This window comes from Takifugu rubripes, chromosome 11 (genome assembly GCF_901000725.2).
Source record: "Takifugu rubripes chromosome 11, fTakRub1.2, whole genome shotgun sequence".
Classification (NCBI taxonomy): domain Eukaryota; kingdom Metazoa; phylum Chordata; class Actinopteri; order Tetraodontiformes; family Tetraodontidae; genus Takifugu; species Takifugu rubripes.
The window spans coordinates 11411813-11433582 of record NC_042295.1 but is presented as its reverse complement, the minus strand read 5'-3'; the positions used below and the strand labels follow the sequence as shown (position 1 = coordinate 11433582).

The window sequence follows — 21770 nt, the reverse complement described above, 5'->3', positions numbered from 1 at the left end:
AAGGACAGATGAAAGAATGTGCAGCAGCATTTACACACTTGCAAGAAACCACCACGAGAACCAGAGACCCCCCCATAATTACTTTTTTTAAATCACTGGGTATTTTTTGTCTTGATGGCTCATTATAGCGGGTTCACTGTGAAACACTTCTTACATCCATTATCAAGCACACTTTTATGATAAAATCCAAGTGCTGACGGGAGAATTTCCATTTTAGCTCCCACGTTTAAACTTAAAAACCCACTTTGTAGACTAGATGCAGCAGATTCTGCTAAATCTACATGAAAATACAAATGCATTCAAATAACGTGTGGAAACGCTTGAACCGATATTTATTTTAAACACATTCACATCACAACAGTCCTGCTCCATCAAAAGTGATGCAGCAGATCCAGTTCACACATTCACCTTTATTTATACACAACAAAACATCCAAAAATGTCAAACACAGTTTGTACCCAAGTACCCAAAACTCAACCTTTTCCTTCCAGGAAAATAATTTAAACACACAGATGCTAAAATGTCCAGAACAGTGCAAAACAATCCAACAGGAAAAGGCGGATCTCCACCAATTCAAGTCCAATAATAGATTCAACAGCAGTTGGAACAAAATAATTCATGAATAAAATTCCTCTTAAACACAAGCAAAGCCACAAGTGCCTCCAACCTTCATCTCCCTCTACGTACATTTAAATAAAGCCTGCACGCCGCAGCAGGTCTTAAAAGATTAAAATTTTATTTAGTCATTTTATATTTTCTGCAGTAAAATGAAGAGAACGTCATTAAATCCTGATTAGTAGCTAAAATAATTACCTGACCTGTGCATGTTAATAAATAGGAGGAGAAAAAGCAACAATAACACAGGAAGATGACATTTATTTAACCTGAAAATAGAGCGGGAACCCAGCACTTTTGGGGTCAGAAAGAAGGAATTATGCAGGAGTCCGGGGATTTGAACCATCCTTTCATTGATCCGTGGTGAGAGCTGAGGCAGTGTGAGGTAAAACCGTCATTCTGAGGGTGATTTGTGTCCGTGCCCGAAGCCGAGCAGCTGCGGCCGACGCTCACAGAAGGTCAGGCAGTATGAGGCCGGGGGGTTTGGGCTCCACACAGTTGATCCAGAAATTGGCACAGCTGGCGTGGTACTGGTGTCCTCCGTACAGCAGCTTAAAGTTGTCGGTCTCGGAGTTGAACGCCTGTTAAAAGCAAGAAATGACACAGCTGTAAACCCTTTTTTTTTTACTTTGCAATAACATAAAACTGGGATATTACAGACAAATGTGTGAGATTTGGCAGCATCGGGTGCAGAAGTTTGTTGTACTTAACACCCACGGAGGGGGACCCGCATATAAACACCGTGTCTCCCTACTCAGCGAATATTAATGTGTGATTATCCAACATGTAGAGAAAATACATACAAAAGACAGCAGTTACACTGACGTGGCATCTACCCTCTTTAGTAAAGGAAGCGTGGTGGTCGCTGCAACTCCTGACGCGCGTTCACGTCATAATTTAGCAGAGCTGTGAGCTCTGTGATGTGATGTACGGTTAAGGACTTTAGGTCCCTGCTGAAATCTGAAGCCACAGAGAGGAATGAGTCATGTTTTGTGAATCATATAGCCTCCCACGCATAAGAAGCCGCATGCACGGCACGATGACTGCATATAAAACACACCGGAGCCTGACGCCATTAAATCAGCCGTTATCTCTACCTGCCTGTGTCTGAGGCACGCCATGACGAATCCACCGTCTTTTACCTGAACGCGGCCACATTTCAAACACGGGGTGAATTCCTCTTCTCGTCGTTGTTTTCACAAAGGCAGCACAAGACCCTAATGAAAAGGCTTCACGTAATTTGCCACAGCTTCACTGCAGTCCTTCGTCTCTTACTCAGTTTGACACTTTAATACTGACACTTTAACGTGTGTGGCATCAAATGGAGCCGAGTCTGCTCTGGTGCATTTTAAAATGGTGCTTTAAAAAAAAAAAAAAAAAACCCACACTGACTCTAACCATCGTTCTTGCTGTAAAACACCTAAACTTTCAGCCTACCTTTTAATCGACTGCAATGTGCTCAAAAATTAAACTAAGTGCTGGACTAAGAAATAATAAATGAGATATAATTACCCTTAACCTCTTGTTATTGTCTTTTGTCATTGCCTGTAAGTGAAAGAAGAGTAAGAATGTTGAAGCATGTTCATGCAGCGGCCTAAACGAAGACAGAGCAGCCAGCCGCTTCACCAGGAAAGAGCTCCACATGGATCCCAAACCCCGACTTTGAGTTTGCCCAACACGGGAAAGGTGAAGATGAGAGTTTGTATAGACAAAACCAGAGGCTAAAATCAGATAAATCCAATTATTATTCAAAGCATTCCCAAAAAAAGAACGCCAGAGCCCTCTAGGTTTGATGCCATCATTCATAAACTGGTTTTTATTTATGAATGAATTTGTGGTAGGAAAACTCAGCAGGTGTGCAGCGACAGATGTTCACATTTCTCCGGTTCTCTCTACAAAGAGATGTTTCCTCTGGGAAATTGAATTCTCTTATATTGCTTCATTCCAAAGATAATTCAGTCTTGCCAAGACTCAAACCCAAAGCTACGATTACAATCTGGAAAAAACCCAATAAACTGGACAAATCGAGAGTGAGAAGGGCAACCGAGAACAGAATTACACACAAATTAAGGGAAAAGGCTCCATTAGTGTCAACACAAATATAATAATAAAAAAAAAAGCAGAATCTATTCAAACTGAAAACTGAGGCCATTAAGTTTCCTGTAATGCCCCATCTTCCTCACAGCTGGCTGAAAAACAGATGTTTCTCCTAACAAAAGGACGATGCGACCCATCAGTGCTGTATGCTGCCTCCAAAGCTGCTCTCTCACTTCATTATTCTCTGAGGGGATGCAATTCGCCACTTGGCATTAAAGCATTCCTACCACTGTGGCTCTGCCAAAAATGTAATTAAAAACTGGGTTATTAATCTCGTGCTGGCGGAGTCAAAATAAAACCGCATTAATTTTCAGCCTGCTTCTGAACACACAGGAGCAAGAGAGCGCGCCTGTTTGCAGATGATTCGGCTCTGCTGTATTACTACCCAAAAGCCACACTGGCACGTGTCCTCGACGCACGCCGCTCGCTCCGATGTCCGTCTCGCCCTCGCTGAGCAGCGGAGGGAAGGTGAGGAATGAGCAGAAACCATCCTGTCACCTGAACCGTGGAATTCCAGGACGCTGTCGAAGAAAATCTCAACGAAGCTAAAAAATAAAAATAAAAAATAACCTGGAGAAATTCTGCCTGTCTGGTTATGAGAAACCGACCCGTTAATCAATGCAGAGGTGATGTAAAAAATTACCCCCAGCCAAAAGAGAAAATGGAACCCATCAGATACAGTGACGTTTGTGGCCCAGAAATACAGATCCCAGAGGTTAAAAACCCACCCTGAGGTGCCAAAGTGACAACACTCCTCTCTCACTGATTTCAGCCATGCAGAGTTCATTTGGAGTTTTGAACGTATCCAATTAAAAAGTTCACTGGTGAAATTTCCAGGTGTAAAAGCTAAAAGCTTCAGTTTATTTTATTTATTATATACAGAAGCAATTTAAACTAAAAGTACACGTTTGCTGAAATCCTTTGAATTCAGCTCATTTAGAAATCACATTTTAAGGTCATATTCTCTGTTGCCATCCGAGACCCATCATTTCAGAAATAAGTGCTAAATCGCTGCTGGATAAAAGTATGTTCAATGTGTTCAGAGCAGGAATATAAAGAAAAAGAGGGGGGCGACTTGGAGATTCTGTCTTGGCAACAGAGAGGAAACGGAGAGAAATGAATGAATCCTGTCATTTTGGCCACCCGCCAGGTGCGTTGGTTAAAGGGAAGATTGGCCCCAGAAGGAAACAGATTGATTTGACAGCTGACTGTCTCACTCTTTTAAACAGACGTCCGATAGCGCTCTCTTCTTTGTTCTGCAAATGTCCCAAAGTTAAAATAATTATCAGACATCTGCTGCAGATATGCACAGATTGGGCAACGCGCGTCGACAGACGGTCATTCTGCGAGTGTTGTACGTGCACGTACCTTGCTGCGAGCGTCCACGTTGAGCAGACACACCCCACAGGCCAGCTCCTTGGCGTTCTTGATGCCGTGCCTCAGAACGCAGAAGGAGAAATCTAGCGAGCTCTCATCTGGCTGCGCACACACAAAACAATGCTGTTTCATTTGCATTTTAGCTGCATCTTGGGTTTTCTGTGCTACAGCGTCAGAATGAAGAACAACGACGCTGCTGTGCTGGCACAAGCAGGCAGCTGAATAAACAAATCTATACTGTCCGCCTCAACCACTTTGATCTAAACTAGCTAACCAAAAGGATCCCAAGACAAAATCAATGACAAATCGATTTTGACATAACGGTGTGACAATAGTGAATTCAACAATGTTTCATTGTGTCATCGGCAGCTCTAAACTGTTGACTCCAGCACAATGACCCATTCTGCACAATGGGCCGATAACACAAAGACGGATGTGCACAGACGTCCGTGTGCTTGTTTCAGAGCATCTTACGGTGAGCTTGGCCAGCGACATGAAGCCCATTAGGTTGTTCCACACGCGGTTGATGTCCTTCAGGAGCTGCTGCAGCTTCTCAGAGCACACGGCTGTTGCCTTGATGCCGAGCTCCACTCGCTTCGTGACCCGGTACACTTCCACCACGCCTGACGGAGGGACACAAGTGGAAGAAAATGTCTTTTCCTTTTCAGTCTATCTGCACTTTAGCCATATAAAGTCTGATATTACACTCTTTAAGAGCTCCGGCTTGTTGATAAAATTAGGTTTGTATGTGTGCAGGTTCCCTACCCAGCAGGTACTCCATGCCCTGAGCCGACTGGATGACCTCGGTGCAGACTGAGGAGCTGCTGATGCCGTTCAGGATGTTATTGGCATTGGTGATGACCTTAAAAGTGACAACACAGGCACCAGTGTTATGATATATTTTTAAACCCATGACTTTGTGTATATAAGGTTGAATAATCTATCTGCACAGAAGGAAGTGGACAAAACATTCCATTATGTAGTGATTCAAACAACACCCACAGACCTCCAGAGCGTTTTCCAGACACCTTTGCCACTCATACGCGTAGCGCTCACTCTCCTGCAACAGTGGATAAAATCAACAAAAGTCAAACTCTGGATTTGTAACCTTTAAAGCATGTAATGAAATCGTCTGCGGTGCAGTTGATTTCCCTCACCTCCACCTCCCCGGTTAGGTCCTTGTACTTGTCTCTGATGACAGGCAGAGCGGGCTTCTCGCTCAGGGTGTTAGAGCGATCTCTGAAGGGTTGTTCTGGAGCCGGAGACGGAGGCGAGCGCCTGATCTCCTTGTCGCCCAGACTGTGGCTGCGTTTGTGGGAACCTCAATAGAAGATTAAAAAAAAAGCTGATGACCCATGTGACAAAGAACAATTTACTTCTTTTTACAAACAGTTTCAGTTCTGCCACTCATTTGAAGATGTGTTGTTTGAAATCTTGTCAGTCATGTCCAAGTCCTCCAAGATGAGCACATCAGAAGAAGATATTCAAGAGCGGCTGATGTTAACATGCACAGGTGACACAGATAATCCTCCTCTATTCCCCATCTACTCCCCCCGCACGCTGCTCAAACCCACAAAGGGACTTATCTCTAAGGGGTAAATATGCTTTTTGTCTGAGTAATGGAATAAATAATGACTTATTAGTGTAGTGTGGCACTGACGGTTCAAGAGCAATCAGACTTGTGTGGACATTTTAAATGTAGGCTGGTGGGTTTAGACTCCTGTCTCAACACTGCCATCTGATGTCCAACAGCCTCATTACAGGCAGGAATGACCTCTAGAAACGCACTTTTTCACTTTCTGGTGGTGACATCTCACCTTGCACGGACAGGTCAAATGTCGCCAGCTCGTTTTTGATCATCTCCTCGCTGGACTTCACATTGGCCTGCGCGCTGGCTTTGAGGAAGTCCGATTTGCCAAACTTGGGCTTGTCACCCTGGAAGGCTCCGAACTCATCGGAGACTTCGCTCTGGTTCCCCTCGGAGCCGGCCTCAGCGGGGGCGGCCGGCGAGTCAGACTTTTCAGAAAAAGTGCTCGCAAAGTCTCCAAAGTCATCCTCAGCGTCGAGGCCATCCTTGCTGCTGAAATCGGCAAACGCTTCAATCTTGTCGTCAGCGGGCGGGTCGTCCTCCGACGGCGGGGGGGCCGTGACCTCGCTGCTCGTGATGTTTTCGGTGCTACCAAAGGACAGCTCCTTCCCCTGCGCAGGCGCCAAAGATGGGAGGGGAGCCCCGTCATGGCCCGGCGGCTTCCCGAGCTCACCCGCCAGACATTCCTCCCGCTCTGACCAGTCGTAGTTAACCAGGGTGCTGAGGCCCGACGTCCCGAACGGGTCAAATTTCATGTCGTCGGCTTCTGTAACGACAACACAGACATACCGGTGGTTCCTGGGAATAGCACAGAAGCTGCTGTGGCAGCTGGTAGATTAGTGAACCCCGAGGAGGATATCTGTAGAATACTGTCAGTTTTATTTTAAAGTATAAAGTTCAATTTCTTTTCCTCCCTAATTCACTTGCATTTAATCGCAGCACCTGCCATCGCAGATCGTACCGGTACATCTTTAGATAACAGGTTGATCTGAGAATAATCCTCCCTCATGTTTTCATGTGTTACAACCTTTAGTCCTGAAGTCTGAATAAGTGTCTTCATGGCTGAATTGTGTTTGAACAGTTTGATAATGCTCATTAATGCCAAATGCAGCTCGTTCACATTTGCATCGCTCCTTTTCTGTTTCTCTCACACTCACACATGCAACCTAAGCTTCTTTATATATCACCGAACTGGTCAATTTGTGAAATTGACAAGCGACTGATGTTTGCATTTTGTCTCTGGGTCAGTTTAGAGTGAAAAGAAAGGGAAAAATAAGACGGTACGCATCTCGGCAATACCAATAGAATATTTATTACAACATCATGAGTAGAGAGAAAGAGAGACAGGTTCACAAAGTAGTGTGAAAGACTTCTATCATTACAAGAGCTTTGTTAATCTAACACTTAAAATTTGATTTCAGTCATTTAAGATACAAGGGCATGCAGAGTCAAGGAAATAAAAGATGAAAACAAACAGCCAGAGGGCATGAGATAACCCGAGGATACAGTAGCAGAAACCAGGATGAGAAGGCACATTCACAGACTAAAAACCAGTAAATCTGGAGAGATGGTTCTGTTTCTCTGTCAGGATGGAAAGCAACAGGTGTTCTTAAAAAAAGGGGAGAATACAAAATATCTGGGGGAAAAAAGCCAGGTTGAAGATATCTAAAGAACAAGCTTTAGGAAGCTTTAACCCTTTGAGAACCTGAGCCTAGTTTGAAAGACTGTGCACAAATTGCAATTAATTGGGAGTGAAGCCTCAAAATTAAGATGCTTCTTTATGTGTGCAATCGTGATCTACAGCAGCATAGAACATTGCGATTCCATCAGGATCGACCATAAATATGAAATTCAAGCACTCAAAGGGTTACAGAAACAAAAGAGCCATTCTTCCACCTGACATCCCAGAGAGGACAATAATTTACAACCAATCAGAGAGGCAGGAAAAAAGATTTAAAGAGACAGTATCCTTTTGTCTTGCTGTTGGGATTATGTGTTAAATTAGGCGACTAAAGCTCATATTCCTGCAATAAAAATGCATTAGTAAATGAGCAAGTATACATTTTTGTGTTTGTAGTGTTGCGGTACCTTGATGCATAAAAAGTCTATGGTGTGTAACAGTGTGTTCTTGTCAATTCCACAAATTGAGAAGGCAGGCACACTGCAGCATAAAGCAAGGCATCGAGGGTAATATTAGCTTCATTATGTTATGTATCACCAGACCACAGAGCCACACATGATAATTCATGCTACAAAATCACAGATTACAGTGACGTGGAAAAGAAAATCCGATTCCTTTTATGCTTGATGCAGGAAAGGAACGCCATGAAAGCAATACTGTCTCTTTAAGATAACGTACATGTTCAGAAACACAGTGCAAAGCATGGTGGAATACTAAATTATGATGATGAGGAGCTACAGCTTCTTAGAAATCTAGTCATATTCCGCTGCATCTCAATGACACTGGGATTTCCAGTGGTCTCTTTCAAGTGACAGCATAAACTAATCATTACACAGGAACTGAACTCATTTAAATAGGAAGGCCCGGCTTTACATTTGAACTCCAAGCTTAGAAATATTTGCTGTCTACGTACATAAAAATGAAAAAATACTGTGATTTCTGATTTTTTTTTTTGTTAAAAAAATTCAGAAATGTTTAGGGTGCCTACCCAGTGACGCAGGTTAAGCTTGTCTCAGCTTACAATTAGTGTCGAATGTGAAACATGAGATGTGACACAGAAGGTGCGATGCTTGGTGAATAAATAATGAGCACTGAAAATGGAGATGGGCGCCCTGACATTGAAACTGGCGGATAATTACTGAATCACCGAGTGATTTTAAAGAGTTAATCTCCACATTAATGAACATGAGGTAGTGGAGAACCTATATGAATCTTTCTGACTCTTAAAGAGCTTAATAATACTGCATTGGTAATCTGATCTACAGCGGAGGATATGCAGAAATACACACACACACACACACAATCAATCACTGACCTAAACACTGCACTGCATTCAGCGATCAAATACTGGAGTTCACTCATTCTATTTCTTGGAAATGTGTCCGATATGTCCAAATATAACTGAAAAAACCTAGTAAACAAGCGTTTACTCACCACTTCAGCACGCTGTACTCATCCGGGCAACATTTCTCTTTGTGCTGCACTACAAAACCTTCTGAACTGAAATATCTGCCTGTACAGCATGGACAAATCGGGGACAGCAACCACAACTCTCTATGAAACAATGCCAACGCATTTAAACCAGGCATTCATCATCATCTGTAACTGAAACCCATAGGCCAGGACTGCCCTGTCATTGAACTAGAATGTATGAATGAGGTGATTATGAATAAATAAGACAAAGAAATTAAATAAATACGACAAAAATATATAAATATTGTTTTTAAAAAATGACGGTATGAATTATTTTTTAGTGTGATGCCTTTGATCCGATATTTAATACTGGTGTCTTCTGTATTTCAACACATTCTCTTCGACTAAGACACCACGACTGTGCCCTTTACTCAAATCTGCCTGAAAGGACGTCGCCTTCACCAGAGCAATCTCACTAGTTCCTCACCTGTAGCCGGGGGCTGGTGGGCCGAGAGACTTGGCAAATCCAAGGAGCTGTCCGACATCACGTGCTTCAGGTCTCCGCCTATGTCCGAGAGCTTCATGTCTAGCTGCACCGACAGCGCGTCCTCGGAGTCGTCCTTTCCCACGCTGCTGCCCCCAATAGAAGGGAGGTCGAGGGACTTGACGGAAGCACAGTCTTCCTTGGCCTGTTTGAAAGCAGCCACTTTGTCCACCAGTGTCTTTTCGGATGCGCCGAGCGCTGTGCAGAACTTTGATGACTGAAAGTCAGCAAAGTCGTCTGTGTCACTTTTGAGAGAAGAGAAGGATCCGCCACCACATTCCTTTGTGTCATCGTAGGCCAGACCGCCTTCCAGAGACAGCTGTTTGAATACGTCGTATTTGTCTGTGCTCGGCTGAGGCTGCTGTTGTGCGGTTTCTCTTTGGACCCCCACACTGCTCTCCTTCTTGGGCTCCCCACCAGAACTACCAAATGCCATGAAGTCAGCGAAGTCATCCTGAGGTGCTGCTGCAGCTCCTCCCTCTGCTGAAGATTGAGCGGCATCAGACGACGAGCCAAAGAGGGCAAAGTCACCGAAATCATCTGCAGCTCCCCCTGAAGGTTTGGCACCACCTTGTAGGAGCACTAAGGAGGGGGGACCAGACACTGAGGGGAATGTGCTTGGTTTGGTGTCAGTGGGGGCAGGAACAGAGGGAGAGGAGAAAAGGTCCAAGTCGGCCATGTTGAGAGGATTTTTGGACTGAGACACAGCTAGATGCTGCTGCTGCTGCTGCTGTGGTAAATGTTGGAGAGACTGAGAGTTTGGAAAAGCAGGAGGGAAGGCAGGTTGAAAGACTTTGGCCTGTTCGGAAGGGTCTAGTGGAGAGACGCTGTCGGCGGTTTTAAAGTCTGTGAAGCCATCATCAGCGCTGACAGACTTGAAATCTGCAAATCCTTCCCCTGCGGACGAAAAACATGGGTTATTATAAAAGCTCCTCCTGAACTGAAAACCTTTTCAAAGGTACTGTATTTTCACAACCATAAGGCGCACCGTATTATAGGGCGCACCTTCAATTAACGGCCTATAAGGCGCATAGCATAGAAACTGCGTAGTGCCTGTGGTTTCATGACGCATTCACTAGACCGATACATTTTAAATATGGAACAAATTGTGGAGTTTGGCCACTTGAGGAAATCTGACATAATGCATATTTGCACAGAAAAAGTCAGACAAGTTTTGAGTTTTTATCCGCTGTTCCATAATAATATCAACAGAATCCACCAACACTGTCGCAGAAGAGATTAAATGATGGACAGTATCAAAGAGAAGGGCACCGCAAACCATCACTTACTGGATTTGTAAGAGTTCTCTCCAACGAAAACTGCTCTAATAAAACAAGCAAGGTTGTTACACTAGCATCAGCACCATACGGAAAAAAAGTTTTCCTGTTGTGTTAGCTGGTGCTTCTCACAGACACACGTGGCAGCGACTTACTTACCTACGGGCTTGTCAGCAGGCTGCTCAAGCTGCCTGAACACGCTGTATTTATCTCCGATATCTGGATCAGAACAAAGACAGACAGTGGAAGTCTCAATACAATGAAGGGATGATGCAACGGGAAAAAAATGAAAATTAAATCTTAAAGATACCTGAAGCCGGGGGTGGTGGCTCTGCAGGCTGATTCACAGACAGCTGCTTGAAGACAGCGTACTTATCAGAGGATGTGGCAGAGGAAGAACCAGAAACTGGAGTCAGCATGGTGGCCGCACTGCAAGAACAAAATTACTATAGTCAGAAAGCAGGAAGGGTGATCCGGTACTTATAAAGTTATGGGGAATTTTTTCTGTTCATAAAAAGTTTTGAAAGAAACAAAGGACTTGGGTTTTAAGGACACTCAGAGACCACATAATTGCAAATTCTATCGAATATAGATTTGTTTTCAAGGCAGTAACTGAGTCTTACCAGCTCAAGCTGGTGAAAAGATGTGCTTTTCTGATTTAATCAGATGTGGAGTCAGCCTCTTGGAAATTCCTCTTATGGTAGGCAGTGTATAGTATTCATTTGAAATATACAAAAATGTCCATTTCCCTTCTTGAAATATGAAATACTTGGGGTTTTATTTTGATTGATCCTCCTATGGTAATGACTATTCTGCATCCTCCCAGTGAAAACTACTGTCTGTCCATATAGGCTGGGGATGCAATATAGAGAAATGTGCTTATCTACTGTCCACTGGAATTAATTCACTGAGAAAAAGGCCTAAACTCATTTTCATTCTGGGGAAGCTCAAAATGAAGCCAGTATTTCTGCCAGGCTGACTCCTAATGCAGACCCTGCAAATCAAACGTATTATGCAGATTCACTCAGCTATAAATACCCAACAGGGGCCCACTATCAGAACCTCATTACTGTAGAGTTCTTGCAGTACTTAAAGCACATACAGAGACAGAATTAAAGGAACTACAGGGTTTTTTTGAGCATCAATGGGTCACATCAGTTGGAGAAAATCCAAGATACAAGAACTTTGGGTGGTTTCAAACTTAATTATGGACGCTACAAATAAGAACACCCACTGAAATGATTAATATGAATGGTTAATTAGTTTACTATTCAGAAAAATACCTATTTTGGTGTGGGGGTGCAATGGTTGTGGGAAAACTTCCAGCGGATTCTCCTTGGAATTCAGAAAAGGTCTGGTCTCCAACCCCTGGCTTTGGAGCCTCCTGAAACTCCTGGAAGTCGTCATCGTCGGCTTTGGATGCCTGAGAAAACAACAGTGAGATGCAAGATATAACAATGATCATAAGTATTTAGAATCGGAGGCCACATTCTTTAAATCCATTTACCTGCACAGGAGGGAAACTGGGGATGAAGCTAGCGTTTGTTGGTGCTTGAGTGGGTGCAACTGGTGCCATCTGCAGGACTGGTGGTGCTGGTGTTGGAATGGCCATGGAGATTGGGGGGTTGTTCATCATGGGCTGCTGATGCTGAGGCATGACGGTGGCCATAGCCATGGCCAGGGCTGGGAGGTTGGGCACTGGTGGGGAAGGGAACTGACTGAGGATTTCCACATTCATTGCTGGGAGGCCACTCTGAAACAAAGGAAAATAACAATAGGTGAGACATAATAATGTAATTCTCTCACAAGTCTGCACCTAAAATGCAATTTCAACCTCCTTCACAAGGCAGCGGCTGCTCTGCATGCTTTTGTCACTATTTGCAGTTAACGAGGAGAAAAAAAAGAACTTTAATCTGAACAGCTACCAGACTGAACCTTTTTCCGTCATGCAAGCCTCCCTATGATTTACAGTGCCAAAGGTGTCATATTATTCCTTGCATGGAAGTGGTAACAAGCAGTGTTTCTGCTTGTGGATTTCCATCCTCTCGAGGGTAGTGGTGATAGACACAAGTAAGGAGGATAAGAAGCACCGTCAGAGTAGATTGGAACTTAGAAATATGCTCAGTTTACAATGCTTCAGAAGGAATGCTCTTTCAATTTTCACTGTACATAATGGCATTCATGAGGACGCTGTGCCAGAGCCCTTAGGCATTACCGTATTCATGAAATTCACCCAAGAGGATTCTTTGCTTTGGCTCAAGAGTTTACCTGTGCAACACCAATCAGTGCCAGTACAGTGTAGAGCTCCTCCTTGGTCAGCATGCCGGGTGTTGTGCGGTTGGCTGAAGCCCAAATCTGTCCGAGTGCCTCACGGGGCAGACCCGATGACATTAGTATGGGGTAGAGCTTGGCTGTGTCTATTCCTGAAGGAGTCATGGTGAACTCCAGAACTTTCTTGAATATTTCTAAAAAAAATATATAATAATAAAAACAGTGAGGCTTGTACCACCATGAATTACTAAACTGTCTATATCACATGTTTCCTTTGCACTGCACGTAAATTAAGAGATTTGTCTTTCATTTTTACTGATCGAAACTACAAAAAAAACCTCATACTGGACACTGTCATGCCCAAATGTTTACCTGGAACGAGGCTGTCGTTGAATATCCACCCTGGCAGCAGGGGCTGAATGTGCTCTTGTTGTGGGTACACGCCAACACCTGATGCCAAAAACATTCACGCAAACACACACAGAAACACAGAGCAGGTTATGATGGCAAAAACCATATCCAGACATACAATCTGCCAAGCGTCTTGGCAGCCGAGCCCTTCTTGCATCAAAATCAACAGAATCATACACCTCTGTACTGAACTGCAAGCACCCTGCCACTTCAGACATCGAGAACACTGAGAGACAAAGACAGTAAGTATCAACAACACATTTATATGAATTTAGGGTAATTAAATGTCTATAAAGGTTAGCAATAAGGTTTGATCTTCATCTCTAGTATTTACAATCAGCTGCAATGTTTTCTTCAGTGACGGATGCACAAATAATGCAGAGAGAAAAAAAGGCATGCAAAATCAGCCATCATCCTGCATCCACCTGTTAAAAGCAGTAAGCATGCGGAGATCGGAGATCATTTCATGAAGAGGTTATACACAGACAGGGATTCAACAGTGGCATCCTGAGTCAGAATCAACACTAGGACTGCAACAGACAGTTTATTTACAAAACAAATGCATGCAGAGGTCGCCACCATGAGAAGGCCTCTCAAACATGATCAGGTAGAAGTGAGCAGAATCAAAGAGAGCAGGTAGATTATGTTTAAAAAAAAACAAAAAAAAAAACAGCGAGTCGCATTTATTTAAAACAACATGAAGTCCAGTTCAGAAAAACATGGTAGAAGGAGATTAGGCTGTTATCAGAGCTTGAAAGTGAAAAGATTTCCCCCCAGGCACAGAGAAAATTGCTGCGACAAAGAGAAGCAGCTATTCAGTCCAACAAAGAGGCGCTTCTCTCACCACTGTCACTATTGGTGTGAGGAGACGAGTCAGCGGCTGGTGAGGGTATAACGGGTGCTGACGCCGGAGCATTAGGAACGACGAAGACAGAACTCAAGTCCCCTGAGGCCGAAGCCCAATTCCTGGATTTACCGCTGGTCTGGAACTGGACTGAAACTTTTGTTTTAGGACCCATTTTATCCAGACTCTGCTTAGATTTAAAGTTCATCTGGGCCACTTTATCAGCAGTTAAATCACAGGAGGAGAATAGCTTCTCTTCCAGCGACGGGCCTAGATGGATGGATTAGGGAAAAGAATTTTGATATATATATTTTTTTTTAAATGGTGAATGAATCTTCTCAATAACCATCTCACTGTGTTAACATTATGAAACTGTTCCCAGGCCAAATTTAACACAATTTTATATTTGCCTAAATCAAACTTCAAATATTAGTCCATGCTGAAAATTTATTTCTATCAAATGACCCTCCCACAATCTAATCTGCTTAGTCGAGATGCTTAACAACTAGGTCAGAAACGTCTCAGGGGGATGGGAGACGACACTCAGTGTTCTGAACAGAACACAAGATCCATCTATCCTCGCATTCGCTCGGGATACCGAGAGCAGCTGCTCACAAAGAGATTAGACGACACATAAGAGTCTTCCATCAGAGCACAATCCATAAAAGAATTCAGCTTTCCCGGTGTATTCATTTAAAAAAAATGTACATCAATCGGAACTTATTTGTATAAAAGAAGTTTCGTGATCTTTCTGCTGTGTGCTTCATCCTTGTTTGCCTAGTATTTGTAATTTTTGGAGGTTTAAAGTTTTTGTTAATGAGGCCTCACCATCTGCTGTGCTGGCAGCATGCTCTTACACAACACAATATGGGCCAAAAACTAAACCCAAAAGCTAAAGACTAGAAAGATTACTCCGCATTGGCATTAAAAGATGCATTAAATATAAAAACAAAAAATGAACCTACAGATTTATCAAAAGATTTTATGGGAGAGTAGAAATTATGTGGAGAGGGAGGTGTTAAAAAAGAAAAAAGTTACCTTGGAATGCTGTTTTGGAGCTGGTGTTGACAGCTGAATGTTGGGTGACAGTGGGAATGGACACAGAGGTAGAGAAGGACTGACTGACAGAGGAGGAAGAGGAGGACAAACCCGTGCGCTGAGAGGGGGATGGAGGTTGGACTTGGTTGGCTTGTGAAGAAAGGTTGGAGGAAGGGAAAACATTGGTAGGTCCCTGAATAAAGTCGCAAAAGTCATTACTGTCTTCAGACAGAACTGCCTTGGGGACAGAAGATGGGGGCTGGAGGTGGGCCTGAGTGGAGAAGCCGAAGGCTGAGGAAGTGGAAGGAGAGGTGGGGGCAGGGAAGGAAGTGGGGGCGTCTGAGGGCCCCTGAAAATCACTAAAATCATCATTGTCCTCACACAAAGTTGGGGAGAGGGAGTGAGTGGAGACAGAGGGGTGTGATGATGATGACTCTGCAAAAATGAAGAAATAATGATGGCACAAAATGTCTCACACACACTTACAGTGGAGAAAGACTGAAGGGATTCGTATAAGGAGAACGAGACAAGGCTAGTCTGTGAAAATGTTATAAAGTCAACATAGTTTAAAACTGATGTTTCCTTAGGATTTTAATAGTCTGCAGTGAAATGAATGGGTTCAATGAGGAAAGAAAGGTTGCCTCAGAATACACGTTGAGAAAAACTGAGGTTAATCAGACTGAAGACCTTCAAATTAACTGAAATGGCACAAATGATTAGGAAGTTAAAAAAAATGTGATAAATGAACCGTAATCAGAAATCAATACAGTACAATATGTACTGGCTCGTTAGGCTTCCAACTGGGCAGACATCACATAACGACTTGTCACTGATTCAGCTATTATCCTCAATTAGAGCCATTTTAAAAGAGCTTTAGAGGGGAAAATAGTCAGGAATATACCTTGTTTTTTGGTCTGTGATGACTGAGTAGGGTGCATCTTTGCATCTCTGCTAAAGCCATCCAAGTTACCCTTGATGGCCTCCAAGGCGTCGTCGCGGCTTTTCTCTCCAGTCTGAGTCCAAACGATCACACAAAGAGACAATAAACAAGGCAACCCCAAAAGGAGGAATGGTTGTGCACGTGGTGGCCACATCTTTACACTCTCTGGCTGACACTTGATGAGAAACAGCCCGTACCTTGGGTTTGACACTGCTCAACAGCCTTAGCTTCTGTTTCTGCTCCTCAAATTGCCGCCTTTTTCGGTCCTCCTCCAGCATCTTCTGTTGCTGCTCAAGACGTTTTCTATGGGAGTAAAAAAAAAAGTGAATAGGGTATTAAATTCCAAACAAAACCTCGTCTATATGAGAAAGGGGGCAGCAAAATTACTAAATGCAAAAACAGAAGAATACATTTTTATTCGAGCAAATGGAAAAAATTTAACTGACTGAAAATACTCAAACATTGCCAAATTTAACGACAATGTGTTCCTCCAAAGCATTGTTGCACTTCATGACGTAGCAAAGACAAATCTTACTGGTGTTCTTCAGCCATTTGTTTCTGCATGTCAGCGGTGTATTGGGGTCCGGCAGGTCTCATACCCATAAACTGTGGCTGACCCAAAAAGGCCATCCCAGGAGTCTGCATCCCAATAGCCATCCCACTCTATCACACAAAAACAAGAAAAATCAAAACATAAGCGTGCTTCATTATGTGAAACTGATACTGTACTGTGACTGTTCCAGCAGGTCTTTGAGTAGAAATAAAATAATACCTCCACAATCAAACAGATACATCTCGAACATACATTCAAACAGATTAATTCTCACCTGCATGGGCATAGCGCCTGGGGGCATTTGTCCACCAAAATTCATTCCCATCATTCCCTGCATGTTCGGCTGCATGACCGGAACCATGGGGAAGCCCTGCTGCTGCTGCTGTTGTTGCTGTTGCTGTATGGGCACCATGCCTGCGCAAACACACAATTAATTACAAATTAAAAAGAACAAAAACACTGTCACTGTTTTAAGACTGTAAAATAGCATAACATGTAAAGTGAAAAGAATCTGGTCTTGAAAATAATCCAATATGCATTTAATAAATATTTCATTTGGGGTGTCTACTGTGATGGGTTGAGAACCAGGGAATGAAGGAAAGCTGGAAATATGTCCGTTTATCTTCAGTGATTCTGTATGAGCTGCCAGCTGCAGCCTGCAGATAAGCATCAGTCTTTGGCAAGAGTGATCTAATTTGCCTGGAATGACATGCTAATGGGAGCAAGTAATGAGCCCCCCCCCCCTATTGAGAGGATGGTTCATCAAAATCAACAAGCTAAATATGATGAGAACAAACAAATGAATCTATCGGAGGCCCACTGGCGACAAAAATAAGTGGAGAAGCAGCTTAAACATACTGAACACAAATGCTACACCTTCAGTGGCTCAAAGACTCACCTTGTGGAGGCCCCAGTCCTCCAACTGGATACATGAAACTGTAAAGAAAAAAAAAAAAAGGTTTGAATTTTGAGGAAACGCATGTTAAGACAGCCATGACGCGTTTATGTGAACTCATGCGTTGGCCACTATCACTGGGTCTAGCCCTAAAGAAACATTCAGAGGAAGCTTCCAATAAGGCCAGCGAGTCTCTCCATCCTACAGCCAACCCAAACAAGCCTTCAGCTATTTGCTCTTGACTTTGCTCATTCTGTTCTGTGGCTGAAAATGACAAGGAAAGAGGAGAAGGAGGAGACAGCCAAAAGACTCAAAGCTACAAATGCATCTAATCAAATCTGGTGGGTAAGTGGCCTGATCACCTTGAGAAAAAGGCAACAACTCAATGACGCTGTCAAAGAAAGAGCATTATTTGGTCATCACACTGAACGCTCCATTTAGGAGAACTGCATTTTGTGTTTTGAGGGCTCTCGATTAGCATCTATTTTCTGCAATCCTCTTCAATGCTGCCATGATGCTTTTATATTTCACACATACTGGCTCCTTTTGCAGCCATTTTATTTGGGACGAGGCATGCATAGCATACAATTAGATTACATGACATTTCTCTCAGGGTTCTGCAACTACAAAAATCTTATTGAACAATATTAAAAAGTTCACTTTTTCCTGATAAAATCTCAACAAATGCACTCACTCGTGCCCTTATTCTGCAAGGAAAGACACGTAAAATGGTAATGCTATTTAAAGATTGAATGAACAGGTATTTTCCTGTCATGCAACTGAAAACTGTTGTGCAACTGAGGATATAGAAACATAAACCAGGAGGCATCTGACAGGTGTGTCGTGGAGAATCTCACGGCCCAAAAGTATTTAATATTGTCAACAACCATCATTTCTTTACTCTATATAAAAAGCAGCATTTAGAAGTTTAAATCTGACCAATTTGCAGAGTGCATTAAGTGTAGTGTCCATTTTCTTCACAGCAATCTCAGATGATGCTTCCCCATTGTCTTAATCCTGATCCCCCCCCTCCCGTTTTAACATTATATACAGTGTTGACAATGCTTTTCCTGCTCCCTGCAAGCATTTAAAATCTACCTCGGGGATTTGGTTTCCTCTGTAAGATCAGGATCAGCTGAACAGTCGAGAGGCTTTATTCTAACCAAATTTATTATTAAAGCGATCGAGTTTCTCCCATGAATGAATGATGAGCCTGGCCTTGTTAACTCCACTACTGGACACCATCGACCTGTGATAAAAATGCACGTTAACGTCTCAACATTTAGAATAAAGGTATGAAGAAAACAACATAATAATCAGAAGGCCAGAGTTAATATCAGCAGCGCAAACAGCTGTGGCCTCTGTGTTTTCTACTGTGCTAAAGGGAAATGTCTATTCCGTTTCCAGTTTAATTTAATCTGGACATGCAGTGAAATGCTGATATGCATTTACAAACCACAACAAGACAGGCAGATCAGTTTAAAATGAAGATTCTGAGATTTGAGCGTGAACTGATAGGAAAAGCTGTTAGCTAGCATTAGCTTCCCAGTCACCTAAGTTAGCCGTGACACCTGACTACCAGCCATCTCATCACATCACCCTGCCTGGGCAACAAAACCAGCTTTTGTCGCCGTCTTTCGCCGTTTACTCTGTTAGTAGAGTGTCACTAACTGTCACCCTGCGGCGGATATCTAGTAAGCATCTTGACATTCTACAAGCGCTGAATTTAAAGGGCTAAATACCTGCCGCCTCCACCAGACCCTGGCCGCAGCGCCATCTTGATAAATGTAGTAGGGAGATGACGTCAGCAGTGACGGAAGGTGCACCGGGAAATTGATACCCGGCTTTGGTCTGTCAGGCTGAAGCCCTCCTGATATGAATTTGTCTTTCATTGCAGGTGAAAAACTGCTAAACAAAGGGCAAATACATAAAGTAGTAGAGTAGGGCAGGTAATGACCCACTGACGCCCAGTGAGTTGTTTTATTTTAATTCTTCCGAAATTTAATATTATTTTCGCCTGTCTCCTTCACCCGGGTTTTTTATTTTTATTGTGTTTTTGCAATGTCTAGTTACCGGGGACTCTATTAACAGAGATATTTTAAAAAAAATAAAAATGGAAACCAAGACGAAACCAAGGACCAATTGCCTGCGTGGAAATTCAGGGGGACATTATCCCCAGCAAATTATGTAATAAAATATTGCTACCAGCAGGTGTCAGTTTTTAGTTATTTTATAGTTTGAGAACTATCTGTCAGTGTAATAATTTCACTTCTGTGGCTTTTATATAGGGAAAAAGAATATCGCTGCACTATTAGTAATATTGACAATGATATTTTTTTAATATTATGCTTCTGTCCAATTTTTGAAAGGTCAAAGGGACTCTACAGTGCATTCTTCTGTAAAAGGGTATTGATAAATCATCTGAAATGAACCATAAATGAATTGCATTTTTGTTTGATGCCATTTACATACCACCTGATGCATTATCCAACATTTTTACAGGCCACTTCAATTACTGGGGTCATTGTGCACCCTCACAAAGTGATTCAATTTGAAATTTTATTGTTACACCAATGACGAGGTGGAGCAACAAGGAAAGGCCATTCTTGTATTGTCTTAGCTGCCGTTGTTGTGAAAGATTTACAGCTTAATTGCCCGTGTAGGACAGTGGATGACATGCCCTGCCACTATCCATCACCTGACTCCCAAGCTTTCTTATAGCTGAGCGCTATTCAACAGCCACGATTCAGAGTTCATATACATGACAGAGGGACAAGTGCAGCCATTTAGACTTCAGAGCACTCATCATTAAGCAAAAATTGCACTTCCATTGTTTCCAGATGAAAGTCTTTAAGCAGAGAAACATTGTCTTGAAGTTTTTTGTTTTTTTTAAATATATAGAATGTATTATTTCATCATCGTGCTTTTAATAATTACATTCCTAGAGGGCTGTAGCTGACCAAAGAGGATGAGCAATGATCTCATGTTGATTATGTGAGCTTATTTAAACCAATTGTATTAATTTCCTCCTTTGTTTCTTCAATTTATACTCATTAAAAGACGATGGCTCCTCATCAGTCAGAGCAGATCCGGGGCTTCCTCCCTGCTGTGTGCACTGGGTTTAGCTGGAGGCCAGCCGAGTCAGTGAGTCACGTCCCCCACCCCAACCAACCTGGCTGTGGGCAGCCCCCTAGAGAGAAGGTCTGGTGAGGGGAGGTGAATATTAACCTGTGTCCCATTCTGGGTATCCCACTATACCCCATAAATCATTAACCTGTCCACCATCAGCCACAGCATCAGCATGACAACATCATCTGTTAGGATTCCTCCAAAAGCTGAGGTCACTGAGACAACATTCCTCCTAAATACATATATATTTTTTTCTTTCTTTCCTATATTGTTATGAATCTTACATATTCTGTTTTCAGTTCATTATTGTCTGTCTGTCAATAAATTAATTAACAAAGCTCATCACTACACATTACTATGTAGTTTAATTTGGGGTTTAAAGTCAGTAACATGTATAATAATGACCTCATATGACACTTTTGGCTCTTCATTCATATTAAAACTGAAAATGTGAATGATAATAGGCTGTATTGAAGCGTCTGAAATGGTACAAACCCCCTGATCTTTTCTCGAGTCCAGCTCAACTGTCACCGTAGGTGGTACTGTTGGCGATGTACGGTGAAGGTGACTGATTGTTGCTATGGAAGCCTGACTGATCTCCACTCGGTCCGGGAGCACAACAGAGGCCTCCTTGATCTCAGGCGTTTTGATGGAAGACTCCTCTCAGAGCAGCTCCATGCATGTGTATGTATTTCTCCACAGAAAGGGTGGCGTTAACCCTGGTCGCAGTGACCAATTAGCCCTGGCAGAGAGTGGCCTCCTGACCCTTGACCCCTGCTGGGTAGTCTTTCCCATTGATCCCTCAGGCCTCAGCTGGAGTTGTTGTAGTGCGCTTTCTTCTGGCTCTGCTAAACACACGGGCACATTCACCCTGCAGCTTCCACTTTCTGTTTCTTTGGGTGTCAGTTCGCTCCCCTTCTTGACCTCTGGACAATAGTCTATTGGTGCGACACGACCACACCAATGCAGAGACGCTAACGTCTCATTTCATTTAGACACATCAATTCATTAAAAAAGCTACATGAGCTACACATTTTATTTTCATCATTTAACACTTTGGGGATATTGTGCAATGCAAGCACGGGGAAAGCGTTTTT

The 21770-nt window shown here is 42.9% G+C and overlaps 1 protein-coding gene across 10 annotated transcripts; it reads right to left on the bottom strand.

The window, feature by feature from the left end:
* Positions 1 to 304: 304 nt before the first annotated feature.
* Positions 305 to 19370, bottom strand: synrg (synergin, gamma). Of its 10 annotated transcripts, none has more exons than XM_029843536.1 (25): positions 19287 to 19330; positions 18643 to 18793; positions 17548 to 17585; positions 16924 to 17063; positions 16632 to 16759; positions 16294 to 16399; positions 16058 to 16169; positions 15157 to 15591; positions 14119 to 14388; positions 13236 to 13313; positions 12861 to 13057; positions 12100 to 12345; positions 11876 to 12015; positions 10903 to 11021; positions 10752 to 10811; positions 9259 to 10212; positions 5907 to 6443; positions 5247 to 5410; positions 5096 to 5149; positions 4855 to 4951; positions 4564 to 4712; positions 4081 to 4191; positions 3930 to 3968; positions 2128 to 2160; positions 305 to 1196 (listed from the first exon to the last, which is right to left on the bottom strand). In XM_029843536.1, exons 3-25 carry the CDS (start codon positions 17579 to 17581, stop codon positions 1065 to 1067), a joined length of 4335 nt encoding a protein of 1444 aa, XP_029699396.1. In that variant the 5' UTR covers positions 17582 to 17585; positions 18643 to 18793; positions 19287 to 19330; the 3' UTR covers positions 305 to 1064. The 10 variants fall into 10 exon arrangements, 8 of the variants coding, with proteins under 8 accessions (XP_029699396.1, XP_011606851.2, XP_011606852.2 ...); XR_003889954.1 differs by lacking the exon at positions 18643 to 18793 and adding an exon at positions 1419 to 1575 and having other exon boundaries at positions 1062 to 1196; positions 19287 to 19370; XM_011608549.2 differs by lacking the exon at positions 18643 to 18793 and having other exon boundaries at positions 19287 to 19370.
* Between the last annotated feature and the right edge of the window lie 2400 nt (positions 19371 to 21770).

Excerpts from the sequence above, each read along its gene's own strand:
- synrg (XM_011608549.2), bottom strand. The coding sequence starts at position 19,321 with ATGGCGCTGCGGCCAGGGTCTGGTGGAGGCGGCAG. Across the intron at positions 6,444-9,258 it reads CCACCAGCCCCCGGCTACAG|AAGCCGACGACATGAAATTT; the intron begins GTGAGGAACTAG and ends TTGTCGTTACAG. Across the intron at positions 5,411-5,906 it reads ATTTGACCTGTCCGTGCAAG|GTTCCCACAAACGCAGCCAC; the intron begins GTGAGATGTCAC and ends TCTTCTATTGAG.